General features: G+C 33.4%; 3 protein-coding genes across 6 annotated transcripts in view; 1 reads left to right on the top strand and 2 right to left on the bottom strand.

The window, feature by feature from the left end:
* Positions 1-154: 154 nt before the first annotated feature.
* On the top strand, positions 155-3864 carry Rbbp5 (Retinoblastoma binding protein 5). Its single transcript, XM_076407993.1, has 10 exons — positions 155-300; positions 356-381; positions 436-704; positions 756-888; positions 939-1120; positions 1175-1294; positions 1349-1542; positions 1598-1872; positions 1933-2068; positions 3672-3864. The coding sequence occupies exons 1-10, from the start codon at positions 282-284 to the stop codon at positions 3752-3754; spliced, it is 1437 nt and encodes a 478-aa protein (XP_076264108.1). The 5' UTR covers positions 155-281; the 3' UTR covers positions 3755-3864.
* Positions 3583-5591, bottom strand: Tom40 (Translocase of outer membrane 40). The gene is made up of 4 exons (XM_076407994.1): positions 5264-5591; positions 4663-5155; positions 4415-4602; positions 3583-4361 (listed from the first exon to the last, which is right to left on the bottom strand). Exons 1-4 carry the CDS (start codon positions 5412-5414, stop codon positions 4222-4224), a joined length of 972 nt encoding a protein of 323 aa, XP_076264109.1. The 5' UTR covers positions 5415-5591; the 3' UTR covers positions 3583-4221.
* Positions 5592-6450: 859 nt separating this feature from the next.
* LOC143198328 (ras-GEF domain-containing family member 1B) overlaps positions 6451-26781 on the bottom strand; it is a 362171-nt gene continuing 341840 nt past the window's right edge. For 2 of the 4 annotated variants that reach the window (XM_076407484.1, XM_076407485.1), the window contains exons 4-12: positions 25402-25691; positions 25205-25264; positions 20829-20927; positions 12606-12901; positions 10711-10861; positions 10381-10647; positions 8871-9014; positions 8586-8788; positions 6451-8526 (exon numbers count right to left, since the gene is read on the bottom strand). In XM_076407484.1, the coding sequence (XP_076263599.1) occupies positions 8277-8526; positions 8586-8788; positions 8871-9014; positions 10381-10647; positions 10711-10861; positions 12606-12901; positions 20829-20927; positions 25205-25264; positions 25402-25691 (1760 nt within the window). In that variant the 3' untranslated portion in view covers positions 6451-8276. The remainder of the gene's footprint in view (positions 8527-8585; positions 8789-8870; positions 9015-10380; positions 10648-10710; positions 10862-12605; positions 12902-20828; positions 20928-25204; positions 25265-25401; positions 25692-26781) is intronic. The other 2 variants (XM_076407486.1, XM_076407483.1) reach the window with 1 other exon arrangement.

Genomic DNA, 26781 nt, shown 5'->3' with positions numbered 1-26781 from the left:
AAATAAAAAAGGGAAATATTAGCCTAACAAAATTACATTATTTCTAATTTCTTAAAAAGTAGTATTTTAGATAAACCATTAAAATTAAGTACCAATAATATATATCGATTTTTTTCAGAAAATATCGATATAACTACCTATCGATATTCTTTACATCCCTAGCTTAAATCACAAAATAAGAGAATTCTTAATGTTTCCGGGCTTAAATATTTTGTTTTTAACAATTTTATTTATTGTTTATGCAGTATTGTATCATTAGAATAACGTTTTAAGAAATAAATATGAATTTAGAACTTCTAGGTATGTAAATTATTTAAATGCTATACGTGTTTATATGCTGTTTTTATATTTTTAGAATCTTTCGGGCAAAACTATCCAGAGGTAAGTTTTATGTTAAACTAGTAAGATTATAATTAAATGTAAACACATTAACAGGAATTTGATGGAACTTTGGATTCATTATCAATTGCTGTTACTTGTGCTTTTAACAAAAGAGGTACCCTTTTAGCTGTTGGATGTAATGATGGTAGAATAGTTATATGGGATTTTTTGACTCGGGGTATCGCGAAAATAATTACAGCACATGTACACCCAGTTTGTAGTATTAGCTGGTCTCGAAATGGCCACAAATTAGCATCAGCTTCTACTGATAATACAGTGTGTATTTGGGATGTTTTAACAGGAGAATGTGAACAAAAATATAGGTTAAATATAGTATAAAAATCACAAATATGTTTTTCACCACCATTTTTCAGATTTCCATGTCCTGTTTTGAAAGTACAGTTTGAACCCAGGAATTTAGGTAGGTTGTTGGTATGTCCCATGAAACATGCTGCTGTTTTAGTTGATACTAATGGGGGCCATCAAGTACTTCCTATTGATGATGATGTAAGTTTAATCACAAGCAAGATAAGCTTAAAAATATAGTACATGTTTAGGGTGACTTGAACATTGTGGCTTCATTTGATAGAAGAGGTGATTATGTTTACACTGGAAATGCAAAGGGTAGAGTGTTGGTGATTGATACAAAAAATTTAGAAGTAAAGGCCAGCTTCAGAATTGTTTTGGGAACATCTAGTGCAACTGCAGTTAAAAGTATAGAATTTGCCAGGAGGGGAGAGTAAGTTTTATATATATAGATTTAACAAAAAATACTATATCTATAATTTTGTAGTAATTTTTTGATTAATACTGCTGACAGAGTGATAAGGGTATATGACAGTAAAGAAGTTTTAACTTATGGTAAGGATGGGGAACCAGAACCCATCCAAAAATTGCAGGATCTAGTAAATAAGTTAGTATATAATGTTTTAATATTCAGGATTAATTTATAATTTTTATAAATTAGAACAACGTGGAAGAAATGCTGTTTTTCGGTTGAGGGTGAATATATTTGTGCTGGTTCAGCCAGACAGCATGCTATATACATTTGGGAAAAATCAATTGGTAATATAGTGAAAATACTTCATGGAACCAAGGGAGAATTGCTCGTTGATGTTGCCTGGCATCCAGTCAGGCCCATTATTGCAAGCATATCATCAGGTTAATTACAGTAAGAAAACAAGTGTTAAAACTCTAAATACAAACATGTTTTTAGGTGTTGTAAGTGTGTGGGCCCAAAATCAAGTGGAAAATTGGTCAGCCTTTGCTCCAGACTTTAAAGAGCTGGATGAAAATGTGGAATATGAGGAGAGGGAGAGTGAATTTGATTTAACAGATGAAGATAAGTCTGTTGCCAGTGATGCTGATGATAAAGATGATACTGACCTTGAAGTTGATGTTTGTGCTGTGGAAAAAGTTACAGCTTTTTGCAGTAGTGACGAAGAAGATGAGAATACAGATTGTCTACAGTTTCTTCCAATATCACCAGAGGTATTGTTTATATCACAAGTACATTTGAATTTGAGCACCAATTATTTTTTCTATTTAAAGATTGAAGATCCAGAGGATAACTTTACAACGGCAGAAAATACCACAACTCCATCAAATCAAAATAATGGCCCACCACCAGCTAAAAAGAAAAAGTACAAATCCTATGATATTGCTTTAGAAAATATTGCAGATGGAGGTAATAATAATAAATAATTCCAATAGTAATTTTTGTTTACGTAGTAAAAAATATATTTATAGTATATTTTTACACTAGTAGTAGTACATATATATATACATATATCATTTGTTCTTTTTAAAGAAAGAATTTTTACCAGCGTTATTTCTTGTTAAGTAGAACATTATCTCAATAGTTTAAGTATGATTTTTTAAAGTTTTGTTGCTAAATAAACTTATGTCTGTTATGTTATAGAATTCTTTTTGCCTGTTGTTTTTTTCAATTTTTGTTTTGTCTTGGATTATCATGTTGTAAGTAATGTGTACCCTGATTATTTTGTAGTTGGGTGGGTAGGTATTACTGTTATATGGTGGACAATAAATAAGGGACTGATTTACTAATGCTTTTTGACAGTTTTATTATATCATACTTGAATTTATTTCTAATATAGTAAATTAAGATATCCAATGATATATATCATAAAACAGCTTTTATGACGTTTATTATTGATTGTTTAAAGAATATGAGTATAGCAAAGTATTTGATATATTGTGCATTTGTATTTAATAAAACTGTTTAATATTATGAAAATCAGTTGGTTACTTATTGCTCATCCTAAACTATTTTGGCTGAAATAAACTCCTATTTCAGTGTTGGTACATTGGCATGGCTTGTTCAATATGTAAAAAATACATAATCAAAACTTAAATCTCCTTTGCTCACTTTTCCTACCCTAATTTCCTATTCCCGGTTCGTATTTTGTACCTCACAACAGGGAAAAAATCAAAGTAGGTCAGTTTTTCATTTAATCAATCATAACATTAAGTGATTTGATAATTCAAGCATTTCAGAGCGTTAACAACATTGTCTTGGAAACTTTTCGAAATCAAAATTAGTGTCTGATGTACATCTGAGCTGAGTTTTGCATTGTCAATTATCCAATTGAATCTAGCGTGATAAGTTCATTGAATTGTTCATTTATTTTACTTGTTGAACAAGCTTAGCTGGTTGACGTTTTGTTTCGGGATATTCTACAAAAAAGGGTGAGACTTGTATCCCTACATATTTTATTGTTAATAACCATCTAAGGGATATTAAATGTGTGATGGAAATGTACATCTTAGCTGGGAAGAATGAAAATATTGTCAAGTTTTAGTGAACTTTTGATAGGTAAGATTTTAAATGACATACTTTTATACATTGTTCAAATAATTTTTTCACGGATTATTTCATATAAATATTTAGCTGTATTTGCGAGTAACTTAATAAAAACCTACGTTTATTTTTTATTGAGCCTGGAATTATAAACTACCTTTATAAGAAACGTAAGTATTTTTCGTGAGCTCATAATAAATATTTCACTGTCTCACCCTTTGCTATTTGTATAAATACCATTCAAGAAGGCTAATTTATATTGGACAACACTTTGTATTGCTAAATTACTTGTGCACAAATTATGATATATTTCTTTTAATTTATGTTTGAAAATAGATGATATTGCATATATAGTTATTAAAAATATGAAACGAAGACAATTAATGCTTAAATAGGACTTTATTTCTGTAGAAATCCAGGTGTAGTTTTTTCATATTATTGTTAAAACATTAAACCTATTCTTTTACAGAAGTCCATCCATTAATAAGCAATAAATCTAAGGATAAACAGTTGGGAGGAGGTAAAAAAGCAGTAGGAAGGCCTAGAAAGTGAAAACTTTTTCCCATATTTTAAATCTTTATTCTATAAAGTTGTGATTTTGTGTCGATTCCCTTCATTTATGAGATTTTTTAATAATAATAAATTCATCTTTATATCAACAATATATTTTGTCTACTATTTTACAGTTTTAATCTTTATAACGTAAAAAAAGAGGTAACAAAAACCATGATCAGAAAAAGCTTTCAACACATTTTCCTTAAATAATAGAATCTTGGGAATTGCACTTAATATATAATAAAATGCTAAGTGCCCAGTGTTGCCTTTTCCCTTTGAAAAATGCAAAATATAAAATGTTTTTGTTTGTATATTTTTTGAAACATTAAAAACAAATAGCTAGGTAGCTGTCTTACAGAAACAACTTTAATTGCAGTCCAGAATAAAAGACAAATCTAGTTGTTTTAGTGGTGAATTTGTGGTTGCTATTTTTCTCTCACTCATGTACTCATTTGTTTATTGTTTTAACCTATTAGCACACCCACACCAAGTCTGAAATTATTCTTCTGATGATTCATCAGTCCACTAATGGCTAAGGTAAAAGGTAAAGGACTCAATTTTTTTTCTAAAACAGCACCTACTGACCAATTTGAGTCAATATGACCTACAATGATATATGTTTTAATCACAGAACTAATCATCAATCACACATTCTACCTTTAAAAACTACTTCACTCTTTGGAAGATCTACTTGATACCCAATAGATGCCACAGATTCTTGAACGCGATTATTCACCTCCAATTCAACACCAATTTGCAACTGCTTGCTAGCTTTTTGGTAATAACATAGGTGTACTCCCGATACTCCTAGGGTGCCTGAAACTTGGTAGTTCTCTGTTGCATACCTTGAAAAATTTTTCCATAACAAAAATCACTATTTTTCTGTGTATAGTCATGTAAATTACCTTGTTGCTGCACTCAATAAGGCAATTTCACCTCCTGGTACACCTGGTCCTTTTTGATAGGCCAATTCAGCACCCAATGCTAATTTTGATGTGACAGCTTGTAAATAATGTAACACAACAACCCCAGAATTAGATATAATGTCTGGATTTGCAACTGTCATACTAGCAGTATAGTCACTGCCTCTATAGTTTAATGTTAACTGACCAACTTGAAACTTTGAGTTTTGTACCTGAGCTCCAAATTTGGCCTGCAGTTTTGGTTGTATTTGGTGTATAATTGTGGCATTTAAATTTCCGGTGGGATCAATATCTCCCAATAAAATTGGATAAACTTCACTAGGTGAAATTTGCTTTGTTCCTACGTATGTAGCTCCAAATCTATACCCACTCGGGGTAACAGAACTCATATTTAAAGTATGAGATATTTGAAAATGATTGCTTAATCCTCTGGTAAGCATAACTCTGGCGCCTTCAAAACATGTCGGGAAGACATCTACAAGTCACAAGTTAAAACTATTAATACATAATTGATTTGTTTTACATCCGCGATATGATCACTGAACATTTGAACCTGAATTTAGGTTATGATACATAAACTCACTTTTACACTTTGTATGAATTTCTTCAAGCGGTCCGGGATTTTCTATGGTCACTTCCTCAGATGCTTTAACATCACTATCCTTGGATTTTGGAAATGATACTCCTGGAGGCGGGGGAGGTGGTGGTGCTGAATATGCTTGTACGTTGCCCATTTTGTGAATTAATATATTGTTACTAGTTACTGAACAGTTAATAAATAAATGTCAGAGCTCACGAATTTATAATAATTTAACGATAAATTAGGGGTACATATCAAAAGCAATATCAGTCTACTCTAAAATCCACATTTTCTAAAATTTTCCGAAATTCATTGACAATGTGTCACTGGAAAGCCACCTACTTGATCGATAGGCACAGTTCCAATTTTTCGTATAGATATCTTCTAAACCGACATTTACTCTATCGAAATACTAAATTGACATTTGAATGTGTTCTGGAGAAACTGTATTTGATATATAATTTGTCTGTTTAATTATTGATTTATAATATTTTCAACTCGTTTCCACTGACTTTAACGTAACTCAGTCTCATCTTTATTATTAGAGCGACAAATAAAAGTTTACTGTTTGATAATAGCAAGGAAAAATTATAAAATATTAAATTTAATAAAAATAAAAATTTAATAACATGGTATATATATTAGTAAGATAACATGTGATTTTTAATTGAATTAATTTTAATCCTTCATATTGCTTTAAATATATATTACCCGGTTATCACAATGAGAATTGAAATTGTATGGCAAATTATATAAATATATCGCCATGATTGTATAATTATGTTGGATGATATAATTGTTACCATGGTAACGGTTAACTATGATTAAATGATTTGGTTTGTTAATGTTTAATATGATTTAAACTGCCTTGTATCAAAGGCAGTTTAAAACGATAAAATGTATATAAGGTTTGTTAAAATACAGTATTGTACAAAGATTTTACAAATCTTATGGTATCTAAATTCTTAGATATAAATATGTTAGGTAATATATCAAAATTAAGTTTCCATAGAATTTGTCCGATATATTTACACATTTCTGAGTGCCTCAGTCGAAAAAGTAAAATGGCAATCTTCAAATCAGTCAATTGGTTGGCTTATATTTTGACAGATCTCAAGATATTTTTGCAATTTTTACCTTAAAAATTATATTCAATGGCATGATGGGGTAAAGCCAAGAAAATGCATATATATACACAAAACATTTTATTGATACAATACAAATTTTTACATTTTAGTAGCTTAAAATGTAATACATTATAAGCGGTTTGAATATATCCTTACCTAGTGACTAGAATACTGATGATTTTAAGTCTTTCCAAGTTATTTTAATATCTACGTTGCGGTGAAAGTTAAGCATTGTTGTGGCAAAAATCATTAGAGTTGCGATTAATGGAAGTTATATGTCGTTTCGCATTTTTACACAGAGATACAAAAATTGTGACCAGATTAAGAGAACGAAAAGGAATAATTGCGTTAAAAAATACTTTGCACAAATACTGTCATACATTGGTCGAAATACAGTGAAAAGATTAAGTACAATACAATAAAGTGTATATACGTGTATAAAATATTCGAAATATAGAAGGGCTCGTCCCTATTTCCAAAAATTTGAGTATTTACGTCGTATTACTGCGAATATATCAGTTTACTAACATTTACCAGCATGTTAATAATTTATTCTCTTTTTTTTATAAATAATTCTTAGCATCACATGTAAACATTCACAGAGGCAAACATAAGGATCACTTTCGTCAATGGAAAACACACATTTCATTAAATCCCTTTTTCCAAAAAAGAAATAGGCTATGGTGGGTCTTTTTTAGCATGAACCCCGGAATATTTAATGGAACCTGTGATTTGAATCAAATTATAAAAGTAACAATAACATAAAAACAAGTTGCAAAACCTTTATGATTGAACTATAAATAATAAAGAAGAAAAAAGGTAACATTCTTATAAATACATGTACATGTATAGACACACTTTGTGCAGTAATAATTACAACTTGCTGTAAAAATCATCAAAAAAATAAAATAAAAGGAAGATAACATTATAAAAAAGTTTCAAATAAGTAATAAATATTTTTAAAACCGGCTCTGGTTTGAATAAATTATAAATCAGCCAAAAAGACAATGATTCTTCGTTTATATTCATAGAATTTCGTAGTCGAAAACATAAGAAAAATCCCAATTGATAGAAATTCGAATATTTAAAACTAAATGATTAAGAGGAATATATTAGATATATATACAGACTCTAATTTAAACAACTTAAAACGGAAAATATATACATAAAGAGAATGAGGAAACTATACAGCAGACGTATGTATATATTATATAAAAAAATATAAAACTCATTATACTGGAAGAGGAAATGTGTACTGTAAAATTAAAGCCATAGATTCTATGGAATATTTTTGTACCTTTCTAATGTTCATCTCTAATACATTGACGTTTAAAAATTCGGAACAGCTTCCTCTGGAAAAGGGAATTATTTTTAGAATGGGGGCTTTAAATCCAGAGTGTCTGGAAAAACTGTATTTTGTTTTGGGTATTATTAATTTAGACGTTTCTATTTTTGTTAGCTGTCAAACAGGGATTAGTGCAGATATCCTTACATTTAGACATTGGATATGGCACTATACAAACTTATAGGGTGGACAATCTGTTGGTCGCTTTTTGATAAAGTTATTGAAACTACAATATTCTGGGATATTTTTATTAACCGGTCTGTTAATGTCAAATATGGAAGTCTTGTCAAATTGACCCGCGTTTCAAAAATGAACCAACAGATGGCCCTACGGAAAAGTTCCAAATGTTTAAACAGTTGCATGTATCAAAGTCCCAAAAACAAATTAAATACTCGTAAGAGCCTTATATCATTGTCGCTGATAAAATTGATCGTGTTGTGCGAGTCTAGGGCTGTTTGGGATTGTAATACTTGATGATTAATCACGAACCGAAAATTGGTCAACGAACCTTTGTAAAAAATATAGCATAGGCGAAGCAAACTAGTTAATTGTTGGTGCCGCCTTCTGCCTTCAGTGTCTTGTACCGTTCCTTCTCCTGATTGTTATCCGGAGGCTCGCAGTCGAAGCTGGCCAAAGCCAGGGCATTTTCGTTAAGCACTGGGCTGTGCTGCAGCAGCGATATCACCCTAGGATCCTTCTCGAAAGGGCAAGTTACCTGTTTCCAGGCCATGAATTCGGTTACTTGTTTGGCCAGCTGCCAGAATTTTTCAAAGTTGATATGCCCGTTGGGTAACCTGTAAATAAAATCGGTTTTACTGTCTCGAACGTCAATTGACTCGGTTATGACACTCACTTGTTGGAGCAACCTTGGTTCAAAAAGTACAAGTCTTTAACTAGCAAGCTAAAAAAGGGGATTACGATGCGTTGTCGCTGATCGGTGGCTCCGGCGCTCCTCCACATGGCTGCTTTCAGCGTGTTCCTGTAGCTGCTGAAGTTGCTGCTCGGGTCCATCTGATGTTCCAATATAGGAAACTTGCCCGACTGTATTTTATTCCACTATAATAAGAAAAATAATTAGGAAAAATAAGGGGAGGCTTCGGATTGCGGCAAATAAACATTCGAAATAAACGATACTTACGGTTTTCTTCAATCTGGAGATGGGAGACATATTCAGACCAGCTATGATAGCCATCAGACTGTTAAAGTTTCCGATGTTGAAGCATTCACGGCCGGCTTCGATCCAATATTCGACGATTTTTACTCGTTGTTTCTTTTTCGGACACTAAACACAAAAAAAGTTATATTAGTTCGTTTTATCGAATAATAACGTTAAAATTTATTTTTGTTTCAAATATTTTAATAATATTAATCTGTCGGTTGATTTTAACGTTTTCATCTTCTTTGTTTATAAAAGCGCAGTATTTTTTTCTGTTAATTGTGGATATGACTGAGATTTCGACAGATGTCAGGGAGATAAGATAATACAAGGTGGGGCAAAAGTCCTGCTACCATTTTGATTGCCTATAACTTTGCTCAAAGAAAAGATAAATAAGCTTGGTTTTCAACATTCGGCTCTTTTTAAGACATTTTTCATGATATCCTGCAACATCTTAGGCTGAATTTCTTCAATTTCGTGACGAATATTGTGTTGTTGAATAAATGTGTTAAGATGTTGAATGGTTTAGGGCTTATTCACATAAGCTTTTGATTTTAAAAAACTTCATAACAAAAAGTCTGGTACTGTTAAATCCAAAGATCTGGCTGGCCATGCTAAATCGCCACTTCGCGAAATTAGTCTTTGTGGAAAAACGTCATTCAATAATTGAATTTTGAACGAGCTGTGTGTGATGTGGCCCCATCTTGCTGAAAGCACATGTTCTCTAGTTCTTGCTCTTCCATTTCACTCACAAGAAAATTTCGAATCCTGTCTTGGTACCGTTCAGCAGTAACACTAACAACAACACCTTGGACATTTTCACAAAAAAAGGAAATAATGCTTCCCGCATGAATACTACAATATATAGTTGTTTTTAGTGGATGCAATGATGTTTCATGAATTTATTGAGGATTCTGTGTTCCCCAAAAACCGACTGTTCTGTTTATTAACGTGGTCAATGAGAAGAAAATGGGCCTCATCGCTCATTTTCATTCTTGACAAAAAATCTTCAATTTCACCAGACAGTCTTAGTAGTCTTATAATATATATATATATATATATATATATATATATATATATATATATATACATACTATATATACAGTTCTTCCAATAAAACAACCAATACACATCATCAACACAGTCGAATGTATTGCCAAATTCAGTATATAAAAACGTAAAATCCTTTTTAAACTTGCAGCATATTTCTTTCTCATTTTACGAATTGGCTTTACTCTAATTAAAAAGCGTACATTTGACTAAAAATAGTAATTATTATTTTTAGTCGCTACTTTTTTGGTTATCGACTATTTCGACTATTTTCAATCGATAATTCCCAACGCTATTTACTGCCGCGACCAACTGCTGTTATTTTAAAAGCAACTGGTGCCCAAAACCTTATTGATAAATGAATATTGTGCATATGTTAGGTATTCATGTTATTTTGTGCATTCTCTATACATAATGAAAGTTTTAATGTTAATATACTTACTTTGCAAACTTGAGTGGCAACAAAATAACTAAGTCTGTTAAACCACTGAACGTATTGCTCCAAATTTCGGGTCTTTTTCATGTCCTTGAAGGAGGTCTCGAGGGCTGGATTCTCTTTGGCGAAGGCCTGCACGAACTCTTCCGGACCGATGAAGGATAACCTCTCCAGTTCGACGTGGGTGAGTTGTTGAGCGAGTTTCTCTGGATTGGGGCAGATATCGGATATATCCGGACAACTTATATTTTCATCAGACGACGCCGTGTTAGCCTAAGTGGGAATTTAGAGATGATTATTATGATCTTAGTTCAGATAATTTGATTCAAACATTACTTGGTTCTCCAAGGACTTCTCGTAGTCCTCTAGGGCAGTGAGGCGAGGGTGTAAATTGTGTAGTAACATCGAAACGTTTGCCCGCAATTCCGGATTGATCGCGCAACATTGTTGAGTCATCTTTTTTACGTGCTCCATCATACGTTCATCTCTGTAACATAAATACGTCCATGTAACTTGTCCGGGTGGTAATTTCCGAAATACACTTCATAGATAAACACACCCAAATATAAGAAATATAAGACTTTTCATACAAGACATCCAGATGATAAATCACATAGAGGAAATCGTAGGCTAGAATCATGTTTTTATCATCAGTGAAATTACAGTTTCTTCAAAAGTTATTATCAAAGATAAAACACCTTCATTATCTAATAATAGAACTAACTGGTCACTGTTGTTTAGAGAAAAGATAGACAGAATCATATTTAAATTTACGATTAAAAATAGAAATTGACCTAGCAATAAACATACAAAAAATAGAAAGGTTGCACCACGTATGTACACGACCAAAAAATATCAGAAAAAAAGGAAGCTACGAAAGAATTGGCAACAAGTAGGAATCGCATACAATAAAAGAAACTTCAATAAAATAATAAAAGAGTTGAAAGTTCCGACGCCAACTAAGGCTACACATTATTCACTATGGAAAGCTACGACAAGGCTCACAAGACCCTAGCAGCATAACTTAATCACTTAAAAATTTATTTAAGCCGTTCCCATCTGAGCTATCTAAATAAAAAGAAAACAAAGTAATCAGCTCCCTGAATTGGCTATTTCAAATGGATCTGACACAAAATGCAGCAGATAGGCTAAACGATAATGAGAAAGATACAGTGCAAAAAAGCTTCCGGATATCATTTAATAACTGGACAAATTTAATTAATTTAATAACTGGAAGAATGAATTATTGTCCTAGCCTTTGGAAAATAGATAAAATAACAATGACTCTTAAACCATGAAAAACACCAGAAGATGTCACCTCCTACCGAGTTATAAGTATATTACCAATAATTTCTCAAGGTATTGAGACCTTATACATAAAGAGGCTTAATAATATAATAGAAAAAAGATTATTTCAGATTGCATCAATTTGGGTGTCCTAATAAGCACGGGACCATGCAATAAGTGTAAAGGATTGTAAAAAAAAATAAATATGGACTTAAATGCCAAAAGATATTGTTCGGCTGCATTCCTGGCTATATCTTACACTTTTGATAAAGTATGGCACACAGGGTTGCAGTTTAAATTAAAGAAGCCCCTCCCTCCAGAAGTCATCATTTTCAGTTACTAAAATCTTGTTTGACAGATAGACATTTCACTGTAAAACAAGACGATGAACTCAAAGAATTACACCTAATATATTCAGGAGTTCCGCAGATTCCGATCTATCGACCACAAAAATTATTACTATGGCAACATATGTAGATGACACAGCATCTCACGAAGATCCAATAACAGCACCAAAGAAACTCCAAACACACCTATTTACACCCTATTAAGGTAAATATAACGAAATCTACATAACATTCACTCTGCGTAGAAGAAAGAACATGTACATCAGTGAATATCCATAATTGTCAACATTCCCAAGTGAGGATAGTAAATATCTTGGTAAGCACCTAGACCGACGTCTAACCTGGAAGAGGCGGGTATTTGATGGTTATTGCTATACGAATCATTGCTTAAGCGACGTGATAGTGAAGTATATAGTTTTAACACCATTTAATATAATTACAGGACATACATAGACTATAGAATAAGACTAACTAATTAAGATAATATTTTATACAGGAGATCACTTAAAAAGTGATTTTTTACAAGTCACGTATATAATATATTCATAAAAAATTCTTATTGCTCATCGGGCAATTTTAAACTTGCATCGCACTCACCTGAAATCATAGGGGAATGTCTCGGACCACTCGGCTAGAAGCTGCACCATCTTGTCTGCGAAACGTTCTTGTTGGGAAGCGGGAGCGGCTGGTTGCGCGCCGCCAAGGCCCTGCTGTTGATCTCCAAGAGCTCGTACCCTGGCCAGAAGGTCATGAGGCTTGATGAACAACCGCGACGACAGCAGGAATGCGAACAAGTAGGCTCTGTCTGGATAGTAAGACTCAGTAGGAACCATGTGTTGAATCAGTGCTTCCAAAGGCCCGCTAAAGAGATTACCATCTCTGTACACCAGAGCCTGAAAAAATTATTTGTGTTAATGCGATACATTTCTAAAATGAAGAAATTATCACAATACATGCAAGTATCTGATATATTCATTATGGACCGATTTTCAAAAATATTTTTTTATTCGAAAGAGTGCACTTCCGAAGTGGCCCCATTGGAACCTGATTAGGATCTGTTGGGGGGAAGGGGGGTGAAACCTCAAATTTTAAAGGAACGTAAAATGTTTTTTGTCCATATTTGAAGAAGTTGTTTTTTAAGTACTAATGAGAAGTCGTAGAAACATTGTGGGCAACTGTTTCTATGGTGTAATGGTTAGAGCGTTAAGATCATATGCGGAGGTCGCGGTTTCGATTCCCGACAGCAAACTTTTTTGTTCTAGTTTGGTTGGAACATTTCTTAAATAGGACTAGATAGCGGACACCAGGGCCTAAAATGTTCCTTATTTTCAATCATTGTTTCTTTATTCCTATTTTTCCTCATACTCTTTTCTTCAGCAATTTTACTTGGGCTATCCATTGTAATCACTACATAGTATAAAACAAAGTCGCCTTTTCTGTCCCTATATCCCTATGTGCGCTTAAATCTTTAAAACTACGCAACGGATTTTGATGCGGTTTTTTTCAATAGATAGAGTGATTCAAGAGGAAGGTTTATATGTATAATACATGCATAATATACTAAGGCAACATTGCTAATTTTAGAGGTTTCTAACGTGATGTCGTAAATTAACCTATTTTTTTAGGCTTATTTAGCAATTAGCAAAAACGCTGCCTAACCCTACGAGTTAGATCAAATTAATGTACTACAGTATTGTACACCATAAAAAGGTCTACAAAAAAGTCCCCGATGGTATATGTTTATCTTTTAGGGATAACCCACATTAACCATTTTTATTGTTTACTTTTTACGTGAGAAAATGGCTTATTTACGAAGCTATTTTAAGCAATACGGCATTAATCCTTATCGAATTAAGTACCTTAAATACAGTGTGCAATTAATATAGATCAATATGGTTCCTTACAGCATGTAAATTAAACAAATATTTTCGGAGATATTACAAATTTAAAATTTGCGTTTAAAAATGTGTAATGTAATAAAAATTGTATGAATTTAGATATTCCAAAGATAGCAGGAAATCTTCATAGTAAGTATAGGGGAAGAGGAATTGTACTCCAAATTTAATGCGTGCAGGCCAAGGGCAGTAATGAATGAACCAAAAATACTGGATCGATTTTAATAATGTTTTCATTGAGTGACATAGGCATATATATTTTATGCCCGTGCAAAGTCGGAGCGGGCCGCTATGTTTTTATATACAACGTTCATATTTTTTCTGTAGTGTATTTAATTTAGTATCAGCATTGCACCCGTGCGAAGCCGGGGCGGGTCGCTAGTACTTAATAAAATAACTGCGTAGTATTTATTGAGTAAACATCGAGAAAAATTGAAGGGCCTTCAAAAAATAAATAAGGAATTCACTAAAAAGTAAAAAATAATCAAACTTAGATTTTTAACACTAAAAGAAAACGTTTTAAAATAAAATATGTACATAATAATCGTTGTAATATCTAAATAGAAATGAACAAAAACTTCTAGCTAAAACTTCAAGCTAAATTGTGTGTACATAGAATATAAAATACGTGTATTTTTGAAAAAAATGTCAAGTGTTACATTGTATAATAGAGTAAAACACGCCAGGAAAGTAAAATTATAATTTTGTTTATATTTCGACACACAGCATTTTATCTGACGCTATTATTTGGAATAATAATTCTAATTAAAAATGGAATTTTTATGTTCACGTCCAAAACAGAAACGAGATTATTTATTACGGAGAGCCATCAATCAATTACTGTTATGGTGTTGATAATGGCGATCATAGGTCAAACCGAGATCAATAATGGTTATCATTTTAACTATTGAATGAAGTCATATATAAGGCGCTTTTTGTGTGTGGTCATCAAATTGACATATCCTGATGGTAGTGAGTTTACTATTTTTTCCGTTAGTTGAATTCGCGATTTAAAAAACTACATGGGAAGATGGAAATCATAAACTTAAACAAATTTCCAATCTTAAACGTGCTTTAGGAGAAACAGGACGTCTAGGGGAGTTTAAGAAGGAATGATCATCAGTCTCATTATTTTATAGTCACGCAAATGATCTAGATATAATTTTCTAAAACAAAGCTGAGGGTTATTCGAGTTATTCATAAGTAGAATCGAAGAACACGTCTGATTTTTATCCAATTCTCCAATTTTATTTCAAATTTCAAAAAAAAGTCAACTATTCACCGGGTTTAGTACTGTGTGAATTTTGTTTCTCATAACCAAGTCTGTAGTAAGAGGTACAATAATTAGAATCGGTAAAACTGTTAAAGTAAAAGCGTCAGATGTCATAATGAAGCTAAAATAGAATAATGGAAAATTGTACATAGAAGAGTATCAGTTTTCCAATGTACTTCAATCAGACATCAAGAAATATGAAGATGTGACCAATTGATTGTTCAAGGATATTAGTACAAGGACATGTAAATATTTTCTTATCCCTGCTTTCAAATTTCTCTGTCAATTTATCGTGTCTTATTTCCTCTCGAATTTCCTTATCAAAAACACCAATTGAACCCATAAAATATGTGATTTTTATCCGTTTACCATCACCAAATGCGCATTAAAAAGAGTCAGATTTTATATTGGTAAAGTACACGTTAAAAACATGCACCTCTATTCATAGTAATGGAAAATGGGCATGGAGGATGGGCATGGTATAGAAGAAGAGAAATATTCCCGGTCTTTTGACTAGTTTGATGAAAACGGGGCGCGTGAACTGTTTATAATATAAACATTTCGTTTATATTAGCATACGATTGGGCCGACAGTATCGTTTAATTAAAGTCATTTTAGAATAAATACAAATTTGTTTTTTTATCCCTATTATTTCATAATTGGCACAGCCGGTAATAATGCTGCTCTCTTTGGAATTCATTTAATTAGCTATAATCGACTTATCAAGAAAAGAAACAACTTATGAGGACAAGAAAATAGGCATCGTAAACGAAAAAATTATATCAATCGTTTCTCAATTACAGAAAGCATCCCTTTAAAGAACATTTTTTTTATGAAAGCAACATATTATTGTAATAATATTGAACATCATTGTTTTCTACAAACGGCCGGGTTTATGTATAGAGAACCTCAAACCTCAATAGAAGCCTACGATTGGGATTGCCTGCTTCCTACAGTTAAGCATGGAGATTTCGTTATGATTTGGGCGGCAATATCATGGTATTCAGTTGATTCTCTCATCCACATAACTGACAGGATTACAGCGAATGAATATCTCGATTTACTCAAGTCGAAAGTCCACTATGACTAACATATTGCTGTAATAGCTGGGATAAAAGTACCATTTTGATTGCCCGCCATCTTGGTTATGTGACGTCCAAATTTTATTGTGGATAAATATACGCCGCAAGAATGAGCATAAATAATGCCAATACTTATTGAAAATAATCGTTCCATTATTACCACTCAAAGAAATTGCGTCAAACATATCTTAACCGTCCAGTGCCTCACAAAACCACAATATATCGTTTTCATGTGAATTTTCGATAGTACGGAACTACAGCAGACAGGTTTCGTTCTGGAAGTACGTCTACGGACGCTTCGTAACGCTGAAAATGTGGCTCTGGTGCGCGATAGTGTTGCAGAGTTTCCAGAAACATTAATTCGGAGACGTGGTTCCCAGTTACACATTTCTGCACGCAGTTTAAGGCGAATTTTAAAAACTCACCGAGAGATCCTGATCAACAACAGCAATCTTAAGGCTGTCTGGTGAAATTGAAGATTTTTCACCTAAATTGATAATGAGCGATGAAGCTCATTTTCTTCTCAGTGGCCACATCAATAAACAGAACAGTCGGTTTTGGGGAACACAGAATCCTCCATTAATTCACGAAACAACATTGCATTCATTAAAAACAACTGCACTAGATTTTTCTTATGGGGTTTTTTAAAATCAAAAGTTTATGTGAATAAGCCCCAAACGATTCAACATTTTAAAGACAATATTCGTCACGAAATTGAAGAAATTTATATCTGATGATGAATTGTGGGATGCAGGATGTCATGAAAAATGCCTTAAAAAGAGCAGAAAGTTGCATAGAGAATAGCAGTGACCATTTAGCCGATACAATTTTCCAATCATAACGAAAAAAAAAATGTAAAGACTATATAAACTTTTTATAAAAACCAAAATTACTTATCTTTTCTTTGAGTAAAGTTATAGGCAATTAAAATGGTGGCGGGACTTTTGCCCCACATGTTATTATTGTGTCCATCCCCTATATATAGATACCCACACTGTATCAATTCGCAATGTTTACTACAGGTGCCAGTGGCTACCCTTTCTCTTACTACCTCAACAATGGTGGTTCAATAACTCTTTCCGTTTAGTTAACCGACTTATTTTGATGCCACAAATTATTATTTACTACTATAAATAATCTGTCGATTACCATAAAATTGATAAAGACCCTCGTAGGTTAACTGGAGATCAATTATATACGTGTTCATTTAATTATTTAATGAAACTTCAAATAAAGCGGCTCGTTATTATGCCCATTTGTTTAAGGACTCATAAATCCGATAACACAGCGGAATAATGGCGATTCCGACCGCCGTTAAATATATTTTTAGATCAGCCAATATCCGCGTACGTTAAAAACACAATACGTTCACTTATTAATCATCAAAACAATAGAAATTGTTCCAGTTAAGGCCCGTTCCTTTCCAATCACGTCTCTCTTCGGTTTAACTTTCCATTGTTGGCGGCGTCGCTGGCTGGTTCTCCAAGAACGACGAGCGTTCGTTCGTTCGGATTAAAGGGGACGTTCGGCGAGCTTTCCTTCCATCTAGAGTCAGTTCATCGCTTGCACTAACGCGTCCCACGCATCCGATACGATAGGAAGCGCGCTTTCGCCAAATTGAATTAACCTTGAAGGAATTTATTTAGCACGCAACATCGCCATTAGGCTTTTAGAGGTCGATTTATAATCAAATTACCAGCAATAAAAATAGCAATCGCAATAAAAATACTATGGGATGCTTCTGTAAATAGCATCATGTCAAAGGTCTATCGTTGGGATGCTAGCTGTTATAAATCTATCGTATTTGTAGTTCATAGAAAATTCTGAAGCACCAATAAATTATTTTTTGGAACTTCATCGCCCACACAACATAACACACTCTAAACAAAGCTTTGGTCTGATGCATAAATCCTCCACTATATAAACCTATATGATTTCTGGTTAGTAACAGGTCAATGGAAAAGTCCCCGGCCTGACCCATAGATGGCGCTACTATAATTAAATCCATATGTTTTTTAGTTCTCTCAAAAAACCTCAAAAAATGCGTGTATAAATTTGATAGCTGTCGGATCATTAGTTTGTGAATTATAGTATTTTGAGTGAAGCAACTTTTGTTATTGTGAAAAAAAATGATAAAAAGGAATTTCGCGTGTTGATAAAATATTCATTTTTGATGGGAAAAAATACAGTTGAATCAAAAACTTGGCTTGATGCCGACTTTCCAGACACTGCCCCATGAAAATCAACCATCAAGGATAGGTATGCTAAGTTTGGACGTGGTGAAATGAGCACCGAAGACGGTGAACGCGTTGCCCAAAAGAGGTTGTTACCGACGAAAACATTTAAAAAATCCACGAAATGAGTTTGAATGACCGTAAATTGAATCTGAATGAAATAGTAGACCAAAAGATACTCCACGAATATTTAAGTATGAGAAAGCCCTGTACAAAGTGGGTGCCACGCGAACTCACTTTTGACCAAAAACAACGAAGAGTTGATGATTCGGAGCAGTGTTTGAAGATGATCAAGCGTAATAAACCAGAATTTTTGTGTCGATATGTGACAATGGATGAAACATGGCTCCATCATTTCACTCCAAAGTCCAATCCACAGTCATCTGAATGGACTGCACAAGATGAACAAGGCTGACAATATTATGGCGTGCGCATGGAATACTTTTCATTGGCTACCTTGAAAAAAGAAGGACCATCAACAGCGACTATGAAATAGCGTTATTGGACCGTTTGAAGGGCGAAATCGCTGAAAAACGGCCGCATTTGAAGAAAAAGGAACTGCTGCTTCACCAAGACAATGCACCGTGTCAAAAATCAATGAATTGGGTTTCGAACCGCTTCCTCATCCACCGTATTCTCCATATCTGGCCCCCAGCGACTATTTCCTGTTCTCAGATCTCAAAAGAATGCAAGCTGGGAAGAAATTTTCGTCGAATGAAGAGGTGATCGACGAAACTGAGGGCTATTTTGAAGCAAAGGACAAATCGTAGTAATTATAATATAATGTAATTATAATTAAATTGTAATATAATAACACCCTGAGTAATCAACTATAATTAAGTGACACAAACTCACAAAAGTTACAGTGAAATATCTATTTCGAAAGCAGAGCAGATCAGACTCAAAATCAAGTAAGTGCACTGATTAGTCGGAATATACTCTGAACTTCATCTAAAATCAAAGAGACTGGTTTTTGAGTCAATCATAAAGCCAATTTGGGCCAATTTGGTGTAAGTATGGGGTTGCACGAAAACATCAAACCCACCAGTACCACTACAAAACAAAGTTCTACAATAAATTATGAATGCTTATCGCTACGTAACTAACAAAGAACATCACGATACCTTGAAATCTAATAGATTTTCTAGGATATCGCCTTAAAACAGAAAATTGAAACGAATCAAACCACACGAATTTGTATAATGTATGAGTGTTTCTCATTACTTCAGTTTAAGTAATTTAGTTAATTTAGGTCTCGCAAGAAGAGGATTGACTTTCAACATTTAAAGCTATTTCGGCTGGAGTTCCACAGAATAGTGTCTTGTGACCACTGTAGTACTGTATCCACTGTTGTAGCACTGCATCTGCTCTATACTGTTGATATCCCAATAACAAAAGAAATAGTACTTGGAATATTTGCCTACCAAAAACTGTATCTCTGTCTGAGGCTGACAAATGGACTAGAGGCTGGAAAATACAGCTTAATAGCTCCAAACCCTAACAAAAATCACTTGACAGATGTCCGATTTCTCAAGCAGAATACATCTCGATGGTAGGTTAAATTGGAAACATCATGTTAGCCAAAAAGCAGAGCAGATCGGACTTAAAATCAAGCAACTGGTTAGTAGAACGATACTCTCAACCTAAAATCGATGAGAATGATTTATCTTTCAATCATAAAGTCAATTTAAACCTATGGGTGCAAGTATTGGGTTGCACTATCGACATCAAACCAACTAATAATCCAACGCACCCAAAACAAAGTTCAACGATTAATTACCAATGCTTATCGCTACGTGACCAACGAAGAGTTGAACGATAACCTTGAAATCTATTGGATCTACGAAGTGAACCAAGATTTCGCCTTAAAACATAAAATAAGGTTAGCTACCTGGATCACAGCAACGTGGAAGCAATACAGCTACTGGACAAAACGCAGGAAATCAGAAGATTTACGCGAACCAAACCGCATGAACTTGTTTTATGTGTAAGTGTTATTCGTAACTTTAGCTCAAGTAGTTTAGTTTTATTTTAATTTGGGAAATACATACTGATGAATTAATCCCGTACTCGATTTATTTGTGTATTAACACAAGTACAACAGAACAGTAGCAATAAATTAATTTGTAAATTAAGATTGTACTAAGTATATCTAATATAAGATGTAACTAATTTAAAAAAATCAACTAATAGTATATCATTATACACATTTATTTGTATAAATATAAAATAAAAAAATAAAAATGTGTTGATTAAAACTTTCCGTGTAAAGGGAGAATAATATTAAACCAGATTGGCTGCTATAGCCCAATGGTATGCTGTTATTAAACACTTACATTGTCTTGTTGCAAACTGGGATCTCCGGATGAATCTTGACTGGAATCATTTGCGAATATCGTTGAAAAACTTTTGATGTTTGGCGTCTGGGGTAAACTCTAGAAAAATAAAAGTTTTATCAATTCTTAAATACAATATATTAATTCTAAAATAAACTTTTTAAAAATCTCCTTTAATCTGATACTGTATCTTTCAACCGATAACTTCTTATTTTTAATTTTTGATAATTAATTGTTTTAATATAAAAGCCAATTATGTATTAGCTATTATGAATGTATTAAACAGTTTAATACACACGTATATTGGAGATATTACGGTTTCAGCTTCGCATTCTAATCATTAACTGCATCTCCTAGCTCTATACATCTCCTAAACTCCTAGTTTATGAAGAACCTCTCTGTCAAGGAACCAATCAATCTTCATAAATTGAAACGAAACATCTCGGTACCGGTTTGCAATTATCCAACAACCAGTTACGACTAACACTATCAATTTAACATATGAGTAGTTGATTTTATAAAATGGAACTTGACAAGAAGCTGTAGATGAAGAATGTTAAAAAGAAAATCAGAAGAATAACCAGAAATCACGAAAAAAGGTTTGATTTCAACATACCTACATTTCTAAATGTTTCAAATTTTAAACAAAAAATTTGGAATAATGATTTAGCAACACCAAACTTCCTATACTAACGTATGTTAATAGTGATCAGCGAACCATCAGGCATTTGAATGTAATTTGATAATTTTTTCACTTAAAAAAAGAATTTATTGAGAAAAACTGCTATCATATATATTGATCAAAATCATCCATCGTTTTCTACAACTTTTTTGAATTTTATAACAGGTTTTTTTAATGAAACCAAGATGACCAGCTAGAACCAATTGGTCTTTTGCTGATGTCGCTTCGGGTTCGAGATATTTAGATTTCTGCGCGTTAGATACCTTGGATTACGACTGGGATTGCCATGTTTTATTAATCTGAGTTATAAGTGGTTAGTGCTTTTATCAATGGATTGACATGTTCCACGGAACCTCATACTGCGCATGTTCATGAAGTTTTTCACGAACGGGATGCCTGATTCGAGATGGGTGTTCGTGTTCCTCACAAACTATGGGACATTGAGTAATGCGCGGACTTTTTTGGATTGGAACACATAGAGTAGTGTAAGTTGTCTCTCAGAGACGCCCTCGTACCGCCACACCTGTGCTTCAAAAAAGCAGCGTGATCGAACCAACATTTTATACATTGTTGAGTTGCTTTCCGGGGGGTAGGAAGTTCACCTTTTCTGCAGGATGAGTGAGAATAGGGTACATGCTATTGTCTTTGCAGATACCGTGTTAGATTTGGGCTGACCATCGACTAAGTTGTCTGAAAATTTTTTGAGAGTTTGGACTGAGTTTCTGTTCAATAAGTCTTGCAATTCAATCTATTTGAACCTTTTTGGTCCATCAAAAGAACACCTCGGGGAAAGATACGAAGCCTATTTTGAAAGTAAAAACAAATTGTTTTATGAAAAATGTATTAAAAAAGCCAGATAAACGCCGGGCTTGTATTACTATTGGAGAATAGTATTTTGATGTTGCAAATATAGTTGATTTTTGTCTAAAAACTGATGTTTTGTTGAGGATATTTTTTAAATCAAATTAAATCATCGTGAGTAATCGCTACCTACCAAATGATTCATTTGAGTATTGAAACAAAACTGTCATATTCAAACATATTGCCTAAGTCTCAAACATTTTGAACAGGTCAAAAGATATGGCATTTTTCTAACGAAGAATTAACCTATCAGAAAAACAAGCAGTGACTGATGATGTAAATATGTTTTTTTAATAATCTAAATAATTTGCAACTAATCCCTTAAAATTAATTCACAGTTCACACTAAAAAATAATTAGGATTATATGTGATATAATAACTGTATTAATGTTGACAACCGTTATTACTTAGATCGAAGTACTTATCTCTAATGTTTCTTGGTACTAAATCCTAAAGTGAGATAAACGTGCTTATCAATCAATATTATAACCAACCAAATATATGAATATGTAAGTATTCAAATACGAACCATTCACTGGTTACTTACAATTTGGGTCGATGCAGTCATCAATGGGTGTTTTCAATATTTATGTATGATGCATACCCGTAACATAGTCACCGATATTACACAGATAACCGATTAAATTCAATTAGATTTTGTTTTAACTCGACTCGTGTAAGTGGAGCAAATTGATGAATGGAACTGTATGCTCGTAATTTATGTTTACAAACGTTCACAGTTAATCTACGTTTGGGATAAGGTTTATCTAAAAAAAGATAAACAAGTCCTTCGTTGTTGTTTTGTCGAAATTTCCCTGAATATATTTTTAAAAGTTATTAAAGTACCATTTTAATTTAATAATTCGCTCGTTAGAGGGTTTATTTTGGCGCATTTATTGTATTAATTGTCAAAAACCACGTGGTATTTAATTTTAAAGGAATTTCATTGATCAGTAATGGGTGTCATTTTAAATTAAGTGTCGTCCACCGTTGTCTGTGAGTTCAAGCAAGAATCAAGTGAATACTTCCTATGTCTCTCTTTCAATGATGATCGTATAAACTAATGTTTCCAATTTGTAAGCATAGTAGTAGCATATAGTAGTATAATATAACTGCTTTTATCTAAAACGCCACTAAATATCAGTATGTCCGTCATAATTTTAGAGCATCAGCACCATATCTAACAGATTATTTTTCAGCATGGTCATCACTTGTTGATTTGATTCGGTGAACAGTGACAAAGATCAGACAAAGAACAGTTCAAAGTTTGTGAGTTAGGAGACTCTAGGATAGTTGCATCCCATATACTGAATATACAGCTCTTTAGGAAGAAGTACCAGGTGTACTGGAAAGTCATTACCGCTTTTCTAACAGATGTCGCTAGGCTTAAGAATGTAATGTTTTGATTTGACACATATGTCATTTTATTCTACCCATCAAGCTTCAAAGTAATATACGTTATATTTTGCGAAAGTAACACCGTCATAGGTTTATAACTCCTTGAAAATGTCAAGTGTACGTTAAATGCCGCTCCTGAGAACATGCGAGGTGTGATTTTGAAAATTCAAAAGTGGTGATTTCGATGTGCAAAACAGAGAACGTTCCGGTAGACCGAAAAAGTTGCTGATGATGAAGATGTGAAACTGCAAGACTTATTGGATGAAGACCCAACCCAAACTCCAAAACAATTGGCATGACAGAAGCATTATGTGTGGCCCAAGAAAGGATCAGCGACCAATTACGAGCAATGCTGAAAATCCAAAAGATGGGAAGATGGGTGCCACATCAATTGAATGGCAGGCAAATGGAAAATAGAAAAATCGTGTGTGAAATATTTCTTCACAAGTATAATCCGAAGTCAAACCTGGTGAAACCGTTAATAGTAAACGCCACCGACAACAAATGATCAACTTGTAATAGGCTTTTATCGAAAAACACCCAGAATGGGCCCGAAGACACCGTAAAGTGATTTTACAGCACGATAGGGCGCCATCTCAAAGCCAAACCGGAAAGGAAGCGTTGAAAGTACTTGGATGGGACATATTACCGCACCCGCTGTACTCTCTAGACCTGGCCACGTCCAACTATAAACTTTTCACATTAATAGGATGCGCGTTTGCTGAGCAGCACTGAGAAAGATGGACAAGATGTATAGAATGAAATGGCCAATACTTTGAATAAATAAATATTTTTTGGAAATTACTTAGTTTTTTTTTTCGAAAAATTTTTTCCAGAAATTATTTTTAATGATTTTCGGATACATCTGGTAATAGTGGTGAGATTTACAGTACATATCTTATATAGAAAATTCTTGTAGTTAAAAACTAATCAGAGAATAATCAGTACAAAAAACCGCTAGATGACAAGCTAAGCGTCCCTTCATTTCTAAGAACATAAACTCATTTAAAGCACAACATTAAAGTTTGAATTACAATTAGTAGAAATAATTGTTGTAATTGGATAAAAGTCATGTTCAATTACGCAAATTAAAGGAAATAAAAATGGTGAGACAATTAACCAAAGAAAGGGTTACGCTGGTTACGTTATCCTCTACTTTACAGGATCATATCATTGTTTCATTTCATCTTACCTCCATTCACAGAGCCATAACCACCAAAAAAAAAAAACGAAAAAAATTCAACAGGGCACAGGTTTAACAATAAGAAGAAAACGTTCGTATTGATACAGCACCTTAATCGGTTTAGATATAAATATAATAATATAATTTTCAAATAAACTTTTTTTATGAGTCTTTAAAAAATCCTTTAAAATTAAACACCATAACTAATATATCATTTCAATGCTATACAATCTGTAAAATCAATTAACTTACCCGCCGATTTGAACAATCTTTTGGTGTAAGGTCAGAGGCCACTGTTCCAAAGATAGTCGGCTATAAAAACAAAATAATATTATGACAACATTACTAATTTTAGGACATAGACTTTTAAAAAATTGCCTTGTAACGAAATATTTGCTGCTGATTAGGAAATACCGATAATCTATCTACCGGCGGTCGTCGCTACTTACTAAAATTCCATTGCCGTATCCGTTTCCACCAACGAAGCTAGCGCATTTGCTCAGCTGGTCGCATATATAGTCGGTTTCGTCGTAGCTGCTCAACGAGTCCATACTGCTGGGCGTGAAGTCAACTTTATCGGTAACGGTGGAGCTCATGTGGCCAGAGTCCTTGCTCAGACACGGCTTGGGCCGGCCGAAGCTGACCGGCGCGTCCTGCTCGGACTCGTAGCTGGAAGCGCTGGAACTGCTGCCGAACTTTGACCACTTTGAATTTCCGTCGAAGGTGTCGTTTGAACTGCCTAAGCGAAACAACGTTATTATTCCGAAGAGAATCGAAGTGTTGGTACTAAATAAGATGCGCTCGTTGTTATGGTAATGACCAATACTGGTTATACTTCTATCTTTTTCTCCTGTCTCGTTGTTATTGTTACTTTAGCTACCTATGGCTGGGAAAAATCATAGAGTGCTTCCTGGCCAATTGATATATCTCACAGTTGAGGAATTCGAATTGCTTAATTCCAATAACTATCATAAAAGATCACAAGAGACACTTCTTAAAACATCTTACAACATGGCAGGAATGACATGATGTGTTAAAAATGTACATGAAAATATTTAAAATGAAACTTATATCACTATAATATATATAATCAGTTATGTTCCAGCCAATACTTTTCGTTCATCATGCTCACCACTTTTTTATTTGGCTTACAAACAAGGGACTATCGATAAAGGTTGACATTAACCTTGTAATAATTAAAACAAAAAAAAATTACAAATTCTTTTCTAATAAAACATTTAGAGAACAATTTTTCAATATTTTGATTACTGATTATGATGATGATTATCCCTTGCCTTATATAGAGGCTAGACAAAATAACTTGAACGCCATAATATATATATATATATATATATATATATATATATATATATATATATATATATATATATATATACATGCGAAAAGAAATAGCGAACCTTTATAACGGAAACCAACTCTGAGCTGCGAAAGAAATGGTACAATGATCATAAAATCTGGACATTTGATGATTCTTCTAATCATGTGGTATGGTTCGATGTATCATCGTTTACATTGTTTCTACAGTCAAGAATGGTGGAGATTCCGTTATGATTTGGACGGCAATATCGTGGTATTCAGCTGGCCCTCTTATACACATCACTGGCCAGATTACCACCAGTGAATACCTTAATATCCTTAATGATGAAGTTTTTACTATGACTAGCGCATTACTGTCAAATATTCCAAGATGCTAATGCGTCCATATGCCTAACCAAAAAGGTTCAGCCTTAGTTTGAGAAGCACCATAATATTATTAAACATCTTTCCTGACTAGCACAATCGTCAGACCTCAACATAATTGGATCATT

This window comes from Rhynchophorus ferrugineus, unplaced genomic scaffold (genome assembly GCF_030347505.1).
Source record: "Rhynchophorus ferrugineus isolate W39M unplaced genomic scaffold, kcgeb_rfMv2 rfM6, whole genome shotgun sequence".
In the NCBI taxonomy this organism is placed as follows: Eukaryota; Metazoa; Arthropoda; class Insecta; order Coleoptera; family Curculionidae; genus Rhynchophorus; species Rhynchophorus ferrugineus.
Note: the sequence above shows the minus strand (reverse complement) of the source record. Positions and strands in the feature narration are given on the sequence as shown.

Excerpts from the sequence above, each read along its gene's own strand:
- Rbbp5 (XM_076407993.1), top strand. Across the intron at positions 1,295-1,348 it reads TTGCAGGATCTAGTAAATAA|AACAACGTGGAAGAAATGCT; the intron begins GTTAGTATATAA and ends TTTATAAATTAG. Across the intron at positions 1,873-1,932 it reads TTCTTCCAATATCACCAGAG|ATTGAAGATCCAGAGGATAA; the intron begins GTATTGTTTATA and ends TTCTATTTAAAG.
- Tom40 (XM_076407994.1), bottom strand. The coding sequence starts at position 5,414 with ATGGGCAACGTACAAGCATATTCAGCACCACCACCTCCCCCGCCTCCA. Across the intron at positions 4,603-4,662 it reads TTATTGAGTGCAGCAACAAG|GTATGCAACAGAGAACTACC; the intron begins GTAATTTACATG and ends AAATTTTTCAAG. Across the intron at positions 4,362-4,414 it reads GAGTGAAGTAGTTTTTAAAG|GTCATATTGACTCAAATTGG; the intron begins GTAGAATGTGTG and ends ATATCATTGTAG.